At 43.4% G+C, this 17589-nt stretch overlaps 1 protein-coding gene across 3 annotated transcripts in view; it reads left to right on the forward strand.

The window, feature by feature from the left end:
* The window catches only part of LOC138766004 (collagen alpha-2(I) chain-like), a 159126-nt gene that overhangs the window by 128787 nt on the left and 12750 nt on the right, over positions 1-17589 (forward strand). For all 3 annotated transcript variants that reach the window (XM_069943254.1, XM_069943256.1, XM_069943255.1), the window contains exons 19-48: positions 41-94; positions 517-561; positions 1344-1397; positions 1513-1557; positions 1672-1725; positions 3467-3511; positions 3788-3841; positions 3921-4028; positions 4570-4623; positions 5862-5915; positions 6173-6217; positions 7581-7634; positions 8204-8248; positions 8439-8492; positions 9359-9412; positions 9537-9590; positions 10532-10585; positions 10899-10952; positions 11139-11183; positions 11312-11356; positions 12428-12535; positions 12849-12902; positions 12983-13036; positions 13910-13963; positions 14670-14777; positions 14870-14923; positions 15009-15116; positions 15267-15320; positions 15803-15856; positions 16036-16089. In XM_069943254.1, coding sequence (XP_069799355.1) covers positions 41-94; positions 517-561; positions 1344-1397; positions 1513-1557; positions 1672-1725; positions 3467-3511; positions 3788-3841; positions 3921-4028; positions 4570-4623; positions 5862-5915; positions 6173-6217; positions 7581-7634; positions 8204-8248; positions 8439-8492; positions 9359-9412; positions 9537-9590; positions 10532-10585; positions 10899-10952; positions 11139-11183; positions 11312-11356; positions 12428-12535; positions 12849-12902; positions 12983-13036; positions 13910-13963; positions 14670-14777; positions 14870-14923; positions 15009-15116; positions 15267-15320; positions 15803-15856; positions 16036-16089 — 1773 coding nt within the window. The remainder of the gene's footprint in view (positions 1-40; positions 95-516; positions 562-1343; positions 1398-1512; positions 1558-1671; positions 1726-3466; positions 3512-3787; positions 3842-3920; positions 4029-4569; positions 4624-5861; positions 5916-6172; positions 6218-7580; positions 7635-8203; positions 8249-8438; positions 8493-9358; positions 9413-9536; positions 9591-10531; positions 10586-10898; positions 10953-11138; positions 11184-11311; positions 11357-12427; positions 12536-12848; positions 12903-12982; positions 13037-13909; positions 13964-14669; positions 14778-14869; positions 14924-15008; positions 15117-15266; positions 15321-15802; positions 15857-16035; positions 16090-17589) is intronic.

Consider the following 17589-nt stretch of genomic DNA (forward strand, 5'->3'; position numbering starts at 1 on the left):
ATTAATCCTTTCATATCTATGTCATTCTACTTTTTGGTAGGGGGAACAAGGACAGCCAGGAATCCCAGGTGCCCAGGGGGTAAACGGGTCCCAGGTGAGTAATTGGTCCGGCTACAGTAACCATATACATTTTCTATAGATTCCAGTTGAGTAAAAACAGAATGTCTAGGATTGGGTACAGATCAAAAGGAGGGGATGTACAGCCCACTATTTCATGTGGTTAAAGGGGCAATCCCAGACTAGAAAAACATGACTGTTCTTCCAGAAACAGCACCCCGTCAGGTTGTGTGTGGTATTACAACTCATCCACTTCAATGGAACTGAGCTGTAATACTAGGACCCTTGTTCCTTGGCTATTACTCAGCTACAGGAGGGTAGTATATAGGAGAACGCTACCTACATGGTCTTGTACAGAACATGTCACATATGAGACACAGAGAACGCTGCATTAGTCGCTGTATGGTGGAAAGGTTTTCTCATGAGGATGAATTTCTCTTCCTGTTTTCCAATTATTAGGGAGAGCAAGGACCCGCAGGAGTTGGTGGCCACCCCGGACCTCAGGTACACCACATAAACTAATTGTATTTTATTTTTTTATATTTTCCAACTTTTTTTTTAATTGACATTTTTTTCCCTCTTTATTACGATTTGTTTAAAAAATAATCAAATAGAAAATAGAATACACATATTTACCAACTCCTACCTAACCCCCCTTTCTTCCATATTTATGATTATCTTGGCCTACGCACCCTCCCTACCCAATTGGCATCACTCCCGCCCTCCCATCGATTTCCACTTCATGACTCTCAACCCCCTCTTATCACAGAAAGGGACAAAGGACCAGGCAAAGAATCAGAAGGAAAACCAAGAGAAGGAGAAGGGGCGAGCGGAGAGAGAGAAAGAGGGGGGAAAAATAAAAAATAAAAATAAATAAATAAGATAAATGAGAAAAGTAGATGAATTAAAGAAAAAAAAAGAAAGAGGAAATAACCACATACCTTGCGTTCCCACTATCTCTCTATCACAGAAAGTTATACAGCTTTGTAAATTATTTCTATTTAAAAATCTCAAGTCACTTCCTGCAGGACATACAGGAGCTGATAAGTATTGGAGGACTGGAAATTTCTAAATGGCAGTTATTTACAAATCTGTATAACTTTCTGACACCAGTTAAATTGAAAAGAAAAAAATTCACAGAGTACCCCTTTAAGACTTGAAATTAATGGTCATTGGCAGACAGGGATCATGAAATATATTTGATGGATTTGGAAACATTTCTATCTGTACTTTAACGCAATGATGCATTCTCTATTTCATTCCTAACATATCTATTATGTACGCAGGGCCCTCCTGGTTTAGAAGGACTGTGTGGACTACCAGGAAGAAGAGGACCACAGGTACTAGTATACTACTATAGTAAATCCATCTGGAGCCAACACTAGCAGCCAATGTGTGGCAAGTTGGACTCACCAGGCCTAGCCATATACTTAGATCTACCATTGTTTGTTCCAGGGTATGAGAGGCGCTGAGGGCCCACCAGGTTCTAAAGGAGACACGGTATGGATCTGTACCCAGCTATAAAGGGTTCTCTGATTTTTGTGTATATTCATGTCTAGCTGCTAATTTTGTATGATATTTTCTGTGCAAAGTAAAGATTTGCTATATTTCCAGGGGGAAGCAGGGCCTCCGGGTTTGCGGGGGGAACGAGGACTGGAAGGACCTATGGTAAGTTTTAAAGCTAAATAGCGCTAGTGATACCTAAGCACTCCTGCAGTTCCAGACACAGCCATTGGTGGCAGCAGAGGGGCAGCATCGCCCATTACTGCTGCCACCCAATGTAAAAAATGTATATACCGTATACACATTTTTATTAAAGGTATATTACAGAGATAGATAGATAGATAGATAGATAGATAGATAGATAGATAGATAGACAGCACATCCAAGAGAAGTGGGTGGTTAAATATGACACCAATCTTTTGGATGTGCTGTCTCCTCGCTTATTTCTTGCATTGTGCTGCCAACCTTGGGCCGGGATTGGTGAGACGGGCACCCACCCTTCTCCTATATTCTTGGAAGCCTGTGCTGTTGTATCTGCATACATTTTGAATACTAGTGATGGCCAGAATTAACTGCAGCAATCACATGGGGTCGGGCAACCTCGTTCAGATGTGAAAGGTGCGGATACCAAAGGTGGCACCCACATGCATCAAAGGTGGCACCCACATGCATCAAAGGTGGCACCCACATGCATCAAAGGTGCCACCCACATGCATCAAAAGTGGCACCCACCTGCATCAAAGGTGGCACCCACATGCATCAAAGGTGGCACCCACATGCATCAAAGGTGGCACCCACATGCATCAAAGGTGGCACCCACAAGCATCAAAGGTGCCACCCACATGCATCAAAGGTGGCACCCACATGCATCAAAGGTGGCACCCACATGCATCAAAGGTGGCACCCACATGCATCAAAGGTGGCACCCACATGCATCAAAGGTGGCACCCACATGCATCAAAGGTGCCACCCACATGCATCAAAGGTGCCACCCACATGCATCAAAGGTGCCACCCACATGCATCAAAAGTGGCACCCACCTGCATCAAAGGTGCCACCCACATGCATCAAAGGTGCCACCCACATGCATCAAAAGTGGCACCCACCTGCATCAAAGATGGCACCCACCTGCATCAAAGGTGGCACCCACATGCATCAAAGGTGGCACCCACATGCATCAAAGGTGGCACCCACATGCATCAAAGGTGGCACCCACAAGCATCAAAGGTGGCACCCACATGCATCAAAGGTGGCACCCACATGCATCAAAGGTGGCACCCACATGCATCAAAGGTGGCACCCACGTGCATCAAAAGTGGCACCCACCTGCATCAAAGGTGGCACCCACCTGCATCAAAAGTGGCACCCACCTGCATCAAAGGTGCCACCCACCTGCATCAAAGGTGGCACCCACCAGCATCAAAGGTGGCACCCACATGCATTAAAGGTGGCAAATCTTGTGGATATGCCGTAACTTTCTGAGATGGTAAAATCACCCAGGTCTCAGGACTGGTATATGAGGCTTAGCACAGGATCTCTTTAAATAGCTTTGCTCCTACTTTATTGTGTGGATTCATTGTGTGGGTTCCTGGTAATAAGCCATCTCTTACTGGTATAGAAATACTCTGTGTTAAGCAGTGTAATTATGATTTGTGGCCACTAGGTGGTAGAAGTATTCACAATAACCAGGGCTAAGATAGGGGAAACCTCCATGTAGACCACAGGTGCCAAACTGGCGACCTTCCAGCTGTGTCAAAACTACAGTTCCCACCATACCTGGTCAGCCAAAGCTAAAGCATGATGGGAAGTGTAGTTTTACATTAGCTGGAGGGATATCCTACCCCTGACGTTTTTACTTTTTAATTGCAGCTTTTTATAAGGTTGCTAAATATTTTTTGTTCTACAGGGATTAATCGGCTGGTCTGGAATGACTGGGCTGCCCGGAGAAAAGGTAATGTGCTGACGTCTTTTTGGAGATGCAAATACTATTAGATATTACTTCAGCTTTTTGGACATGGTGGGAGTTGTAGTTTGAGAGCCACAGGTTGGGGAACACTGCCTAAAGGTACAAGCTTCTCATGGTACTATGGAGAATATGGGCTAAATTATCAAAAGGGTCTGGGAAGGCCTGTGTGATGCTGGTTAGAGGAGCACTAGACTATTATAACTCCCATAGGTTATTATAGAGCCAGTAGTACTAACCATAACACTGTGCTCTTTATCATAGGGTCGGGCCGCCGCAGAAGGAGAGAAAGGAGATCCAGGGGTCAAAGGGGACAAGGTAAGGACCATAACCTATATCTCCTATCACCTCACCCGGATGATCCTCCAGCCATTCATTCCTGGTGTATGTCTTTTAGGGTTGCTTTGGACCCCCTGGCCCTAAAGGTCCTCCTGGGAAACAAGGGCAACCTGGATTTATAGGGTTTGCAGGTGCAAAGGGACTTATCGGCACATCCGGAGCCCTGGTGAGTGGAGTATAGCCTATTATGTAAGGGATGATATATAACAATATCCTTCTATGAATAGAGGGCCTATCTGCTCATCTGATGTGACTGGTTTGTAAATACTTTGGTATTGCCTCATGAAATACCTGTTCCAGAGCAACCCTCTACATTGTGCCGTACCTCTGTTATCCCTACTGGAAACGTATATATATTAGCATCTTGGAGCTACTGTACTCTTTTCATTGGTGCATGACAAACTCGGACAGACAATCGGTACTGACCATGCTAGGCTCGGTATGAACACCCCCCTACTGACAAAGGGAATGGTAACTCCCAGTTGGGTATTCATTTTTGAATTTCCAGGAGGAATAACAGAGGGACAGAACAATGCAACTTTCATTGAACTTTCAATCCAGGATTCCAATGCATTTACTAAAACAGTTGTGTGTTTACACACGTGTCCAAGAATAAAAACACTGCCATGAATATACCGTCTGTACACGTCTTTATTCACGTTCCTGTTAGAATGTATACACTGAATTTATCTTTGTCATTGATTTAGGGTGATGAAGGACAAATAGGACCACCTGGTGCAAATGGCAGCGACGGACCAAAGGTTAGTTCATGGTGTTGGGTTTGGAGGTTTGCACTCTGGGGGCACGGCGACCCTGCTCTGAACCGCCGCGATCCCGGGTGCTATGTGTAGCCCGAGATTTCGACTGCGGTCCAATCGTCGCGCCCGCTTATTATACATTTAAATGCAGCTGTCAAAACTGACAGCTGCATTCAAATGTATGATCTGCCTCTTTCCCTGGTGTCTAGTGTCTCCCCCCGCAATCTGCGAACGGACGTACTTTTACGCTGTGTAAACATAGCCTAATACAGAATCTTAGGGAGATCACTGCAGTAATACTAAAAGTCCCCCAGGGGGACTAAATGTTAAAGTATAATGTAAAAAAAAAGTGTTTTTATTAATGAAAAATCCCTTCCCTAATAAAAGTTTAAATCACCCCCCTTTTCCCATTTTTAAATAAAAATCAATAAATATACAAACATGTTTGGTATCGCCGCGTGCGTAATTGCCTGAACTAATAAATTATTACATTCTGGATCTGACACGGTAAATGGCGTAAGTGCAAAAACCCGCCAAAGTGCACAATTGTGCATTTTTGGGCGCATCAACTCCAAAAAAATTATAATAAAAAGTGATCAAAACGTTGCATATATGCAAAAAATAGAAAGTACAGATCATGGCGCAAAAACTAACACCTCACACAGCCCCATACACCAAAAGGTAAAAGCGTGATAAAACTGGGAATAGAGCAATTTTAAACACACATTTTTTTTAAAGGTTTAAATTTTTTAAAAACTGTCAGATTAAATAAAATTCATATACATTACATATCGTTGTAATCGTACCGACTTGAGGAACATATATAACATGTTGTACTATAGAACGAATGGCGTAAACGCGAAACCCCCCAACATGAAAACAAATTCCTTTTTTTTTCAATTTCACAGCATACTTTATGGAAAAATTAAGTCTGCCCATTGTAAAGTACAATTAGTGGCGCAAAAAATAAGGGCTCATGTGGGTCTGTAGGTGAAAAAACACAAGTGCTATGGCCTTTTAAACACAAGGAGGAAAAAGCGAAAACGCAAAAATAAAAATGTGCCCCTTCCTGAATGGCCGTTGTTTGCCTTTAAAACATTGACTTCAATGTATTTCATTGCAGTATGAAAAGAACGGCCGTTGTTTTTAAAAATAGTACATTGTGTGAACATAGCCTAAAGATATTAAACATGTCATCCTTCCGTATAATTATAATTTGCTGTTTGTCCTTTGGAATTTAGGGAAACCGTGGGCCGGATGGACCAAAGGGAATGACCGGACCAAGAGGAAACCGGGTAACCAGACTGCGCCAGGCCTGATGTATAAGTCACTTGGAGCATTAGGCTCTTTATATGGACAGAAAAGAAACACGCCAAGAAGTTTTCAGCCCTTCTGGGTTCTTCACAGGTGGAACCATGAAAACCTAAGAACATTTCCATTGGTTTCCACCCACTGCTGCTCTAGTACTTCTGTCTAGCGGTATCTTTAGCGCCAATAACAAACTTTGTCTACCGTAGCCTGTATAGTTTACAATATGTCTTGTATATTCCAGGGACGCATGGGACAGAGAGGTCTTGTCGGATTACCAGGACCTTCAGTAAGTGACACTTGGATATCTAGGTGCCTGTTACCTGTAGAGGAAGGTGTAGGGGTGCAGCACTAACCAGCTCCTGGAGGTGACCCCCCAACTATGAGGACCTCATCAGAAAACCATGGACATGCAGGAATCAATAGAGAACCAGAAGATCCCTGACATGTAGCTTTAGTTCCTTGAAAGTAACCCTAGCACCAAGTTCACTTTTTGTTACAAAATATGTCACTTCAAAAAACTTTTAACATGTCACAGAGACAAGTCACGCATCGAGTTACAGGATCACTAGATATAGCCAGGAGACGTGCACATGGAACACATTCTCCCCCAGCTGCGGCTGCACCATTGACATGGACTTCAGTAGAAGCTGCCCTTGTCTGCACATGCTTCTCCCCCCTTGTTCTAGCAATCAGTGGGGATATGTAGACCACCAATCGGGAATACTTCTGACATGTTTGCACAAGATATTTTTTACTCATCAGAGTGTGAACATACCTTTAAAGGGGTACGCCACAGAAAAAATTGTTTACAACTCAACTCAGAATTATACAGATTTGTGAATTAATTCTACTTAAAAATAGTAAAAGTATGTATCAAGACCCTCTAATACTCGGGTCTTAAAAGGGGGACGCCGGTGATTTTTTTATTCTTTCAAATCGAATACAGATTTTTAATTTTCTTCTATTTAAAAATCTCCAGTCTTCCAGAACTTATCAGCTGCTGTATGTCCTGCAGGAAGTGGTGTATTCTTTCCAGTCTGACACAGTGCTCCCTGCTGCCATCTCTGTCCATGTCAAGAACTGTCCAGAGCAGGAGAGGGTTTCTATGGGGATTTGCTACTGCTCTGGTCAGTTCCTGACATGGACAGAGGTGGCAGTAGAGAGCACTGTGTTAGACTGGAAAGAATACACCACTTCCTGCAGGACATACAGCAGCTGATACGTACTGGAAGATTGGAGATTTTTTAAATAGATTACAAATCTGTCTAACTTTCTGACACCAGTTGATTTGTAAACATTTTCTTTCACCAGAGTACCGCTTTAAAGAATTGGTCCCTCTCTTCTGTGCAATCTGATATTATACATGGGGAGATGCGACTGCGCCAAGTTGATGAGGCCAATGTCAGCCAGCCTTCTGCTTGGTGCACATCAGCATCTCATCATGGCCAATCCCAGATCAGTAAGGGGCTGCACAAAGGCTTCTAGAACACATTGTAGTTAGTTATAGCCTACAAAACCCTGATACTACCAATAGTACCAGAAAACCCTTTATAGTCCGCATACAATGTACAACGCTATGTTGATTTAAAAAATAAATAAATAATACAAAAAAGTTACATTGATGTCTTTTTCTTTTATTCCTCATTCAGGGTCATCGGGGTGTTCCAGGTCCAGAGGGCGCAGAAGGACTGCCTGGTATACAGGTTCCCACTATGCACTATATATACCCATTATACGGCATGGCGCTTGGCCCTGCACCAGGCGCTTCACAAATCCCAGCACTTCTACATCTCTTCACTCCTTGTATTCTCTGCGGGATGCTTCATATCATGTGATTTTGTCCTGATGATATCTGTTATGGCTCTCCTGTAATATACTTATTCAATCTATTTATATATTGACAATATAGAGGATGGATTGGGAAATCTATGGCCTCCCCACTTTTTGCAAAACTACAAATATCACCATGCTTGGACGGCCAAGCATGATGGAAATTGTAGTTTTGCAAAAAGTGGGAGGACCACAGGTTCCTTTCCCTGATATGAGTCGGGGGCGGCAGAGGTCTCCATAGACAGTGCAGCCATTGTATGAATAACCCAGCTGTTGTATAACATCCTGACTTGTCTGCCCACCGTCTCTTGCTGCTTGTTGCCTATTCACCTGCTTTGCCCATTGGCATCAGCTGCACAGTATTTTAGTTGAATATCATAGAGTGACCTAAGTCACCAATATATACACGGCAGAATATTAACTATTTCTGTTATTATTTCAGGGGCCAATAGGTGCAGCCGGGGCTCCTGGGATCCGGGGATCTCCGGTAAGTATTGATAACTGGTTTGTCAATGTTTATTTTCATGCCAAAGAAAGCCAGTGCATCCTGTATGTGACCCGAAAGACTTGTCTACAATATGGTTGAGTAGATACAGGTCTACAATTAATATATGCATTACTCTACGGACTGACTTTTATGATGTTCCTAAGGCGATGTGTCTCGTCACTCTTTGCAGGGTATTCCAGGACCTCGTGGGGTGACAGGCAGAGACGGACCTCCAGGCCCACCAGTGAGTAGACGCTTGTTTTCTACAGGCTGTGGGTGGTATTGCTGCTCGGCCTCATTCACTTGGATAGGACTGACAATACAATACAAAAATTTATCAAACATGGTGTAAAGTGAAACAGGCCCAGTTGCCCCTAGCAACCAATCAGATTCCACCTTTTATTCCTCACAGATTATTTAGAAAATGAAAGGTGGAATCTGATTGGTTGCTAGGGGCAACTGAGCCAATTTCACTTTACACCATGTTTGATAAATCTCCACCAACGTATGAACAAGGTTGTCAGACAAACCCTTAAAGCGTCACTGTCGTTTAAAAAAAAAAACTTTTGACATGTCTCTATGACATTAAAAAAAAAACAGAACTTGGCAAATTGCCATATGTCTCTGTTCACACTGTAGGTTGCACGCTGCATCTGCCTAAAGTACAAACAAAAAACAAAAAAGTGCAGCAGCAACCTGTTCAAGCGCTTACCATACATACTACCCCCAGTGTACACACGATAAAAACCTGCTCTATAGATATTAAGAAATGAGGATCTTAGCAAACCATTTGATCAAATAGAGTGCACCATGTCACCATGCTAAGGTGTCCTCAGAGACATGGTCCCTACTCTAGCATTCCCACACTAGCAATGGCCTCTCCTGGGCTGACAAAGGGCCTCATTACACCAACAGATATCTCCCAGATTTTTACAGCCAAAGCCAGAAATGGATTTGAAAAGAGAAGAAATCTGAGTCTTTCCTTTATTCTCCAAACTGAGTATGCATGTATATACGGAGGACAGGACTAATAGCTTGTATGGACACCTTTAGGCTTCTCATACAGTTTGCAGTCAGTCTGCACGATCATACTCCTCTTTGTTTATTTAGGGTCTTCTTGGTAGACCAGGGCCGGATGGAGAGCCAGGACCTATGGGAGAGAGGGTAAGCAGATCCACCATATACTGGACATGTGTCTGCATAATGCCTATTGTTAGCATTGTCCATCGCTATAAAAGACTTTTCTTTTCTTCACCTCATTGTTGGTCGTCTGTACATTGTCTTACAGGGCTTCACTGGAAAACAAGGCCCTGAAGGACCCCAAGGACCTGTGGGCATGTATGTAAGTGTATAGAGTGTTTTCTTAAAGTGCATTCACTTTCACTGAGGAAGAGGAGATAGAAGGAAGAGTGACCTATAAGGATCCTCCAGTCTGAATGGAAGGAAAGCTGCTCACTTTGCACTGGAAAGCTTAGAAACGTTCTACTACTAATAAATGTATTGGAAAGATTCATTGGGGGTATTTATCAAGACCCTCTAACACTATGGTCTTAAAGGGGTACTCCAGTGGCTTTAAAATGGGGGTCCATCTAGTTCTTTCAATTTAATATATAGTCCAAGCCGCTTAGCTCACAGAGGATTATAGTATATGTGTAATAATGTTCTTTATTCCATAGCTGCTTATTGACCTTTAAAAGTTATAGATGGAAAAAAGAGGACACAAACTGCAGCTATAAATCTACACCCCTGTGGGTAAGGGCGGTAATAGATGGCCCAATGCCTCCTGCAAGCGAGCCCCAATCTGTTAGATCGGCCTATTACACGGCTCGATAATCGTTTAGCAAGGGCTGTGTATATAACGTTAGCGATGTCTGTGCAGCCTTTGCCCTTAGGGTCCTATTACACAGGCCGATGGGGGCCCAGTAATAACTGTTTACTGGGCCTATAACACGGTCCGATAATCGTTTAACAAGGGTTGCAGGGACATCATTGGCTGACAGGCCACTCAGCCAATGACTGGCCAGGATCCCCGCGGGCAGTGATTGGCTGAACGGCCTGTCAGCTAAGACAGGCCGCTCTGAAGCTGGAGTGTGCGGGACCTGATCAACTGATGATGGTAGTCATTGGTTGATCATTGTCTCTATCACCTGGAGCGATAATCGTCTGCATCTGACTGATTGGTCCAATTATCGCTCCGTGTAATAGGGCCCTTAGATGCCGGCTTTATATGATAATGCTGCTTCAGTAAAGAGACAGAAGGGTAATATTACTTTTACCTTACAGGGTTTTCCAGGTCCTTCTGGTCAAAGAGGTCGGACAGGATACCCCGGTGAGAAGGTGAGGACCGTGTCCGTGTTTGATATACACATTTGCTATATCTTGGGTGATTTCTTAAAAAAAAAAAAAGACAAAGAAATTGTGACATGGCAAACGTTTTGATTGGTCGGGGTAAGTGCTGGGATCATTATAATGAGGGGGGGGGAGAAGGTCAGGGCTGGCAGCGATCTCCATCCAGGTTCTCAGGATGGCCCCATTATTAGTCTATGGGGTATGATGGAAGCAAACCTGTAACTGCAAATCGTGAAACTCCTAACATATTAGGGAATGTACATGAGAACTCATGCATGACTTATCATTTCTACTTTTTCAGGGGGAAATTGGTCCACCGGGAATGCCAGGACCTCCAGGAAAAGTTGGTTTAAAGGTAAATGCGCATTACATGATGATGATGATGATGATGATGACGACGACGACTTCAGTCCACACTGCACATTTTCTTGCACAGTTTTAGTTGTTATAGTCCAAGCTGCAGGTTAATACATTTCCCTGTGTTTGAGAATATGTTTTCCTACTTCTAATTTGATTTCTTACATTAAATCTTGTTATTAAGGGACCACCCGGTGCTCAAGGAGAAAGAGGACCCTCTGGACCACCGGTAATAATGCAGTACTAATAACATATTGATCAATTTATACAGTTTCATATAGTAAAATATCTTCCCAGCTACTTGTAGATATACTTGTGATTCTACATTTCCTTATCAATTCTTCTTTGGGTTTTCAGGGTCGTATGGGTGAGACTGGTGACAAGGGCCTGCCGGGACCCCCTGTAAGTGTATTAAACTTGCTTGATATTGATCTATATACTGTGGTTGCCATTGAATTTTTTAATAAAAATTCCTAAAAAAAAAAAAGTTGAGAAAATCTGTATTCCAAAAATGTTAAGGTCCCACATTACAGCCACAGCATTCAGCCAGAACCACGTCCACTTGTGTAGGAAACATAGGCAGCATTAGGAAATCATTTCAGTGGGGAAATAGGAATCAATGTAACCAGCCATGCCTGCCACATCAGCTAAAGCAGGTAACAAGGAATACACAAGAATCTCTACAATATTCTCTAATAGCCTATGCTGTACCATATAGGCAAACATCAGGTTTTTATTTCTCCTATTGCGCCTCAACAGGGAACATGGAGTATTGCAAGCTGCTGCCATAACTGTGCCATCTTTTCAGACAGGGCTGCTGAAGATAAAGATCCTCTTATATACATAATATATACTGTTTATATAAGAGGATGGCTTCTGCTCAGGTGTGTTGGATTTGGCACAGATTTCCACCCTGTCTGGCATCCTCTACACCTGAGTATTTCTCTATCGTGTTCACATGCTATGGAAAATTTCTCTGCAGCTTTTGGTTGTGCTCTTGGCCTACCTAGTACATCTAGTATAAAGGACACATGAGGAGTAATCCTGGCAACAACAAAAAAATAATACAAATAGCATGCATCTTATTCCATGATGCCATTGAATTGTTCTTGTGTGGATCTGCTGGACATCCCTGACAGAAGTCAGAGCATGAGCCTCAATTTCTGTATTGCTTCAAGCTGTAATGCCACCTCGCCCCCCCTCCCATCCCTATCCCTGTTTGGGCTCATTCTACCTGAATGTGAATCATGCAGAAGGGGAGCGGGGAGACTGCAGCACTCCAGGAGCTTGGAAACACCTGACTGACACTACGCACTGGAGAATAAAAGCATATTTTTATGTTCTGGAAGCACAGACAGATCTATGAAAGGTGCCGTGTGTCTCCTTACCCTAATATCTATCTAACAGTGTCAGGAACCTGAATTACAGCTGATATATTCCCTTTATATAAGTAGTAATTTCCTTCTTTTGTAGGGTCCACCTGGTAATCCTGGTCCTGATGGGGAGACTGGGAAGAGTGGTCCTCCAGGAGATCCTGGCCCCCCTGGAACTGAAGGCGATGCGGGACCCATAGGATACACAGTGAGTAGGGTTTTTTCCACCAAAAATAAGTTGAATTTTTTTATGTACTTTTTGTACGTTTGCTATAACTCTTGGTTATATGTGTGGGCAAATGCTATTGTCTTTGTCTACATACTATGAAAATTCAAATAAAAATATATTTTGAAAAAAAAACCTTAAATCGGTCTCCATTGTTTATAGGCTGGACTGAACAATCCGTTCAGGGTCATGCATCACGAATACTACAATTTACACCATAGCATACCATAGTATATCTCTAGGATAGGCTAATTTATCACTGTCACTCTCATTTCTCTGCTTGCTTCTATTTTAGGGCCGAGAAGGACTTGCTGGAATCGAGGGGCCTCCCGGTGAGAAAGGAGAGAAGGTGAGTCTGTCTGAGGCCGAATTCACATACAAGAACGCACATCCACAATGCACTCACTATTATCACATTCTCTGTTCTAGGGCATGGTCGGAACTATTGGAGACCAAGGGGTCAGTGGGCTGGATGGGGAGCAGGTGAGTTTATCATTTCGACACTCTATTAGTACCAGTGCTAGTACACAGTGCTGCCATACTGGCAGTAAGGAGACAGCAGTCTCTCCATTTAGTGAGGAGCGTCACATACATGGAGGCAGCTTAGAAAAGCAAGGACTTATAATGCCAGTTGCATAATATGGTAATGTTATACAAGCACAGTACAACAGGGAGGAGACTGCGTCCTTATGAGTTTCGCTATCCAGCCAGTTATATCCAGCCCTTAGTCATTGCACTCAGATCTTTTAGCTTGTGTGTCCGTGTCTGTATCGTTGCTAGGTGTCTGTATAGTTTCATTAAGGTGTAGTCATGTAATTAATAAATGAGTCTTACCCCATAACATGTGACTAGACCATGTAACACCTCATTAATCTAAACTGAGGCTTCGCCTTAGGTTATAGGGTCCAAAATTAAAAGTCTTTGATCGCTAATGTATAACAACTTTTTTTTAGCCCTTCCAATAACTTTTACTGTACCTGGAGACTGGCAGGAAGTTGCTGTTGATGCATTTTTTCTTTGGGTTTTGACTCATTTATTAAATTAATGCAAATTATCATTCAGCTAATTACAGGGAAACATCAATGGAGACTGTTTACTGGTTTTTTGAGTTGTCCAGGCATGATGGGAATTGCAGTTTTTCAGCAGCTGGAGGGCCACAGGTTTCACACCTGTGGATGAAGGCATATACAATACTCACTATAATATTTTGGAAACAATAAGCATTGTAATTTTTATTTTACTTTTTATATATTTTTTATTTCAATTATTTGTTTTACTTTTTTATTAATTTTTTTATATAAAAACCTGTTCCTAATGAAATTGCTTACCATCTGATGTTCTTCTTTTGTAACCAAGGGTGCACCAGGTTCTACTGGATTGGAAGGTCCAGTCGGAAAGAAAGGAGATCAGGTCAGTATGCACAATAAGTTTGGAGGGCATAGTTGTCAGCAGATTGCAAACATATTGTGACAATGATTTCATTTGGATAGCCTCTTTCAATGTTTATAATAAGGGTGTAGCTATAGGCGATTTAGAGGTAGCAGCCATACCAACACCTTTCTGCCCCATAAAAAGACACCGGAACTATAAATGGCACATGGCATACAGGAGCTTTAAGTTATATCTCTGGCATACAACCTTAAAGGGTCATTGTCCTTTTAAACAACGCCCCTCTATGTGATAATTTATGTGATTCTGAACATATTTGTAAATCACTTTATTTACCAAAATACCCCAGTGGAAAAACTTTAAAGTCTTGTCCAGTAGGTGTCTCCTTTGCTCGAAGTTTGCTGCCCAATGCTTATTGTTAGGGGAATTCTGTCTCTAGTAATAGCTAGACCAGGACAGAACACAGGAAGTGAGGGCAAAGGGAGAGGGAAGTAGCTTGGACTGTGTACCTGCAAGCTATGCCAGTCTGCCTGCTGAAGATGGTCCATGCTGTTCCTGAAAGGTAAATCAAAGCTTCTCTCGCATTTATCAACACCCATAAAACTTAGGGTAGTTTTTGCTTGTGCAAATAGCAGTGTACCTACTGATGTAGGTCCACAGTGCTGCAATCTGTTCTTTCCTCTCCCCCTTTATTTCTGCTGACTATGAATGTATTCCTGTTTTATAGGGTGACACTGGTCCACCAGGAAGCATAGGGGCATCTGGAGCTATTGGTGAGCCTGGAGAAAGAGGTCAGCCGGGTCTACCAGGACCTCCAGGAGTGTCAGGAAAGGAGGTATGCCCCTTTAAAAAGTAAAAAAAAACTAATTAAGACAGAAAAGCTGAGATTACACGTTCTCTGAAGACTCCATTGTTTCCTCTGTTTAGGGCGATGTGGGGGAAACTGGAGACATTGGAGATGCTGGACCCCCCGGGGAAAAGGTTTGGACATAATCAATGTTTTCCATAGATAATTGTTCTACAATCCACATGTTTGTTACCTTTAACATCATACATCTTATGCCAGGGAGAAGTAGGACCACGTGGCAGTACTGGAAATCCTGGGCCAAGTGGCATTATGGGAGAAAGAGGAACTCGAGGCTCGAAGGGTGAAAAGGGTCTGATAGGACATCAGGTGAGAAGGCATGATGGTATTTGTATTGCCCATTAAAAAACATGGGAAGAAAATGGATAATTCTGGGCAAGTTTGGGCCAATGAATCCAATAACATTTCCTGCTAGGAACCACTTCTATATGGTTCAGTGACATTGATGTTGTTCTTCAGGGCCAACCTGGATTGATGGGAGTACCTGGACCCCATGGGCCTATTGGAGACATGGTAGGTGCCTACTGATACCTTAAAGGGGTAGTCCACCAAAAAATTTTTTCTTTCAAATCAACTGGTGCCATAAAGTGCCAGAGATTTGTAATTCACTTCTATTAAAAAATCTTAAGTCTTCCAGTACTTATCAGCTGCTGTGTGTCCAGCAGGAAGTGGTGTTTTCTTTCCTGTCTGACCCAGTGCTCTCTGTTGCCTCCTCTGTCCATGTCAGGAACTGTCCAAAGCAGGAGCAAATCCCCATAGAAAACCTCTCCTGCTCTCCAGACTGGAAATAATACAACTTCCTGTTGGGCATACAGCAGCTGATAAGTACTGGAAGGCTTGAGATTTTTTAATAGAAGTAAATTACAAATCTCTGGCACTTCATGGTAGCAGTTGATTTGAAAGAAAAATTTTTTGGGTGGACTACCCCTTTAAGGTCAACGTGAAAAAAAGTTATCTTCAGTTCATCCTTACTATCATGAAACAATACATTGCAGGGACCGCCTGGGAAAATGGGAAGATCAGGACAAGATCGACCACAAGGAATGAAGGTAATGCTCTAGCACACACCATCTACTACCATCTCGATGTGTAACTCTATGGTCTGCCAGTTGTTGAGGAAATATAATTCCCAGCATGCTTTGACAACTGCACATTGGGAGTTGTGGTTTGCAAGCAGCTAGTGTACAAATGGTTCTCAATAATTTATAGTTCTCACTTTTCATTGCAGGGCGATATAGGCTATCCAGGAACACCTGGCTTCCCTGGACCGCTAGGAGCACCGGTATGTGGAGTTAGAAAACTAGACCTGTTACACTCTATGTAATTTATATAGTTTTTAACTACTTCTTGCTTACAACCCCCTTACTTTAAAACACCCATGTGACTTTGTTCATGTTACATCAATGGCCTCCATTTAATGTACATGTGGTGTCCCACTAGGGTGTTACTGCTATTCACACCCTTCGTAAAAGTCTGTACTTTTGTCTTGCTGAAGCTAAAGTAGTACTTAAAGATGACCACTAGATGTCGCTGTATTGTATATTGAAGTATGGAAGCTGCACAGCTGAAGTGTCTCAAAGGGTTATTGTGTTTATGTGTACCAGATTCTGTGAACCAGGAATTTTACTTTCTTCTGTCCTTTCACCTCCTCCCTCTCTACTCTTCTATTGCACTCTTTCCACCCAGCTACAGCGCACCTTACATGCTGGATAGGAAGTTAGTCCCTTTGGTTAAAGAGGAGTCTTAGTTAAGCTTCAGTGGAAAAAGAGCGCAACTCAGATAGCTCTCCACAGGGGTTCTACCTGGGCCCTGGCCCTCTGCCGGGTCCCCTCTGCAGAAAAGTCTTAGTCTTAGTTGCATGGGTAGGACGCAGGACAGTGCCCTCTTCAAACTTCTTTCTTAAAGTGCCTATACCCTGCATAATGCAGTGCTAAACCCTTAAAGGAGACCTGTCACCCCCGTGCCGGGGTGACAGGCTCCCGACCCCCCGTTACAGCCCCCTATACTCACCTGATCCCGCCGGGTCCCGCTTCCTGATCCGGTCGGGTCACGGAGATATCAGCTCCCGAAGCCCGGCGCACGTGCTGACAGGAGAGTCCGATGCCCATAGAGAATGACGGAGCATCGGACTCCCCATTCATTCTCTATGAACGTCGGTCTCTCCTGTGAGCATGTGCGCCGGGCTTCGGGCGCTGATATCTCCGTGACCCGACCAGATCCAAAAGCGGGACCCGGTGGGATCAGGTGAGTATAGGGGGCTGTAACGGGGGGTCGGGGCCTATCACCCCGGCATCGGGGTGACAGGTCCTCTTTAAGGAGAGCACTAGCCAACAGATCACCTCAAACCACGCCGAGGACTAGGAGTTACAACAGTGCAGAACAGTATCCACTACAGAGCCAAAGAGCTAGGAACTGCTCCGGGTGGAGCAAAGTTACTGGAAAGTCTATGAAACCCTCAGCACTCTGCTCATCCCAGGTAACAAGGTCTGGGGCCTGTGTCACCTATTAGTATGGTTCAGCCAAAGCTAGTGGGCATAAGGCAGTGTGAAGACCATAGGGAAGTCAATACGCAGGCACAGGTTGTCTTCTTCTTCTTCAAGTATTCTTCTATACACTCCAACATCCTGGCAGAGCACATTACTACTTGGGTTGAGACTCTCACGGCACCCTCCTCTCTACTAGGCTACCTCAGTACAACTTTATCAACTCTACATCCTACTCAGAACTTATCAAGCAGATCTGGTGGTTTTACGTCTCAGTATTTATTGGAACTTTGTCCAGG

This window comes from Dendropsophus ebraccatus, chromosome 10, assembly GCF_027789765.1.
Source record: "Dendropsophus ebraccatus isolate aDenEbr1 chromosome 10, aDenEbr1.pat, whole genome shotgun sequence".
Lineage (NCBI taxonomy): Eukaryota > Metazoa > Chordata > Amphibia > Anura > Hylidae > Dendropsophus > Dendropsophus ebraccatus.